A 2,982-nucleotide genomic window follows, 5' to 3' on the forward strand; every position below is an offset into this window, starting at 1 on the left:
CCCCCCCCCCCACACACAAATGAAATAGTGAACACCAAGTTCATCATTCTTCTTGCTGAACCCACAACTTCCCTGATTCTGGGTGACGGCACAACTCAGATGAGTGGTTTACTAGGGGTTCACATTGCATTCACTCATGAACTGGTCCTCTTGCTTTAGAAACTTCTTCCAGTACCCTTTATATTTTGGAATCCCCAGCTCAAGCCACGGTTTCATATTACCATTATAATGCAACACTGCAGCCCTCCTAATGGCTTGGGAATCAATATTGTAATCATGACCCAGTCCTGACAAAGCCCATGAACCGTCCAGAGGATAAACCAGGTTCTGGAATGTAAGCAAGCTTGCAGGCAATAATCCAGCTCTCAGTGATTCCTCCCTGCTGCCGCGCTGTTGCTTATGTTTCAAGATCAAAGCACCATATTAAAAAAGCTCAAATAGTTGGTGTATGCCATTGGTATTGCTTAGTGATAAAATAACAATTTAGCAATCCAAGCTAGGACAAAACAGACTTTAAAATAACAATGGGCAAGAGATCGCCGCCTGGTAGTCAAGTCCCTACACTAGTACAGGGGCCAATGAGAGCATGCGCAAGGGCATCAACATGGATAAGATTTTTATTTCACATGGGGTGGGGCAATAATTCCACGCGGTCCTCTGTCTGGGTGCAAGATCCACGCGACCAGGCAGCCTACTTTTTCCCAACAATAATTTAGCAATTGAATCCAAAAAGGCAAAACAAACTTTACTATACCCACAAAAGGCCCACATACCACATAGCAGTACGCCATCCTTGGTGTCTAGATGTAATGCTTTATCTTGACTCCTAATTATTACTTTAATTACCAAAGGTCACCAAGAACACTAGGATCTATGGATTGTCATTTTCATGATCAACAAATGGAACAATCAACAAGCCCCATCCCCTAACACACACAAACACCAACACAACACTATCTCTCCTCCCCCCCCCCCCCCCCCAACCCCCAAAAAGATAAATAAAAAAGAGATTGGTATTCTAGAAAGGCTTGTTTGCGGAATTGTGGATTAATACTACATATGTCACTTAGACTTGGTTCACCAGGCTGAGTTTGAGTAAAGAAAAAGCCATCTTCCAAATCATATCAATTTTATTCAAATGGTGATCTCCAAAATAGAAAACAAAGGGCAGATTTATGTCTTGTGGATATGCCCACATTCCTATTGTTGGTAAGTTGGTTTTGATAATAACAAACAATAAAGGTATTTAACAATTTACCTTACAAAGCGCCGAAGCAGCGATTTATGTCTTGGGGATATGCCCACATTTCTATTGTTGGTAAGTTGGTTTTCATGATAAACAATGAAGATATTTAACAATTTACCTTACAAGTATTGTCTTGTACTTCAAGTCAATGAGCTAAATTGGCAAATGAAATGAAGATCAAAATCATCAAATGACAAAAAATGAAACGACAAAAGCTTGAGAAGGTACTTCAAGGTATCAATATCTCAAGGTGTTAGGACTCAAAGAATGAAGACTTCAAGAATTGAAGACTTGAAGTTATTCCAAACATGAAACATGCTAGGTCAACATGAACAACATAGAAGACCACTATTCAAGAAGATAATAGTGATAATATAGATCATTGTAATAGTGCATACACTATACACAAAGCACTTCAATGCATGCATCTACATAAGTGCATCATCATTAACTTAGAATGACCCTAGGTGATGCTCAATGACCTAGCCTTAAGACCCAAATGAAATTGGTATTGTGTTAGCTATGATAAACCATAGCCATTGTTGAGTTAACAGCAAGGTCAACACTCAAGGGTATTTTAGTCATTTTCAATGATTGAATCTAAAGACACTTTAATGCTTTATTCTTCAAAATTGTAGAGCATTGAGTTGTTAAACCAACGCAACTTGAATCTTGACATTCCGAGCCCGAACGGAGAAGTTACGGCTGTTTCCGTACAAACAATCATGTAGGCCGAAAGACTGAAGCCTACCGGTAACTTCTAGCAAGTACTGGTAACTGCTAGTTCTTGTCAGGCTTCGACAAACAGTGGCCTACAGGTTACTACCAGACTCAACCAATAACTACCAAAACTCCCAGTAAGTCCTCCGGCTAACCGGATGCCCACCACATTGTTTGAATATGTTCCAACGGCTAGTTTGACCACTCCAACGGCTATAGTTCCCCAGCAGTAACATCAATCGGTAACTATCAGTTGGAATCGGTAACTACCGATAGAGCCAAAAAGTGTCTGTTAGACACAAATTTTGACGCCCCTCTTAAACCACTCACTCTATAAATAGCACACTTATGTACAACATAACACCACCCAATACTACTCATCCAAGTGCATTAATTGGGCATTAGAGAGAAGAGAAACAAGTTACATGTTTGAGTTCTAGTTTTGCTATTTGAGTATATCTTCAAAGAGGAACTCAACTCTCTCCATACAAGTCTTCTCCATTATTTGGCATTTTATTGCAAGCATTGAGAAGACATCAAGATGCATTCATTTTACTCATTGCATATCATACATGCACCACACAAGGTAACATCCAACATTTTTATTTCATTGAAAGTTTGTTTTACCCAAGAGTTGGTTTAACTATAGGAGTGGACATTTTCATTTACACATTGTTCTAAACTGTACTTAGACAAGTGTGTAAGGACCCTCTCATCCTTAAAAGATATTCTGAAGGACCCCTCATTCTATAAAGAGATTGTATGGAACCTCTTATCTTTAAAAGAGTTTCTAAATGTGATTCCTCCCCATCTACTGTATTGAAAGGAAAGACCTAGTGGATACCTCTCAAGACGATCTTGTGAAAAGTGAACTAAACACGGATTGAGTCGAACCACTATAAATATTTGTCTCTTGTGATTGTATTATACTTTATATTCCGCATATTTTTACAATCACGAATTTAAAGTTTAAAAAGTGAATGAGTTTAAATCCACTAGTGATAACCTATCCACCC

At 38.9% G+C, this 2,982-nt stretch overlaps 1 protein-coding gene across 1 annotated transcript in view; it reads right to left on the reverse strand.

The window, feature by feature from the left end:
• Positions 1-11: 11 nt before the first annotated feature.
• Positions 12-2,982, reverse strand: part of LOC122064647 (probable galacturonosyltransferase 7) — a 4,102-nt gene continuing 1,131 nt past the window's right edge. Inside the window, exon 3 of the mRNA XM_042628404.1 lies at positions 12-396. Within this exon, the coding sequence (XP_042484338.1) occupies positions 112-396 (285 nt within the window). The 3' untranslated portion in view covers positions 12-111. The remainder of the gene's footprint in view (positions 397-2,982) is intronic.

The sequence above is a fragment of the Macadamia integrifolia genome, unplaced genomic scaffold, assembly GCF_013358625.1.
Source record: "Macadamia integrifolia cultivar HAES 741 unplaced genomic scaffold, SCU_Mint_v3 scaffold1700, whole genome shotgun sequence".
Taxonomy (NCBI): Eukaryota; Viridiplantae; Streptophyta; class Magnoliopsida; order Proteales; family Proteaceae; genus Macadamia; species Macadamia integrifolia.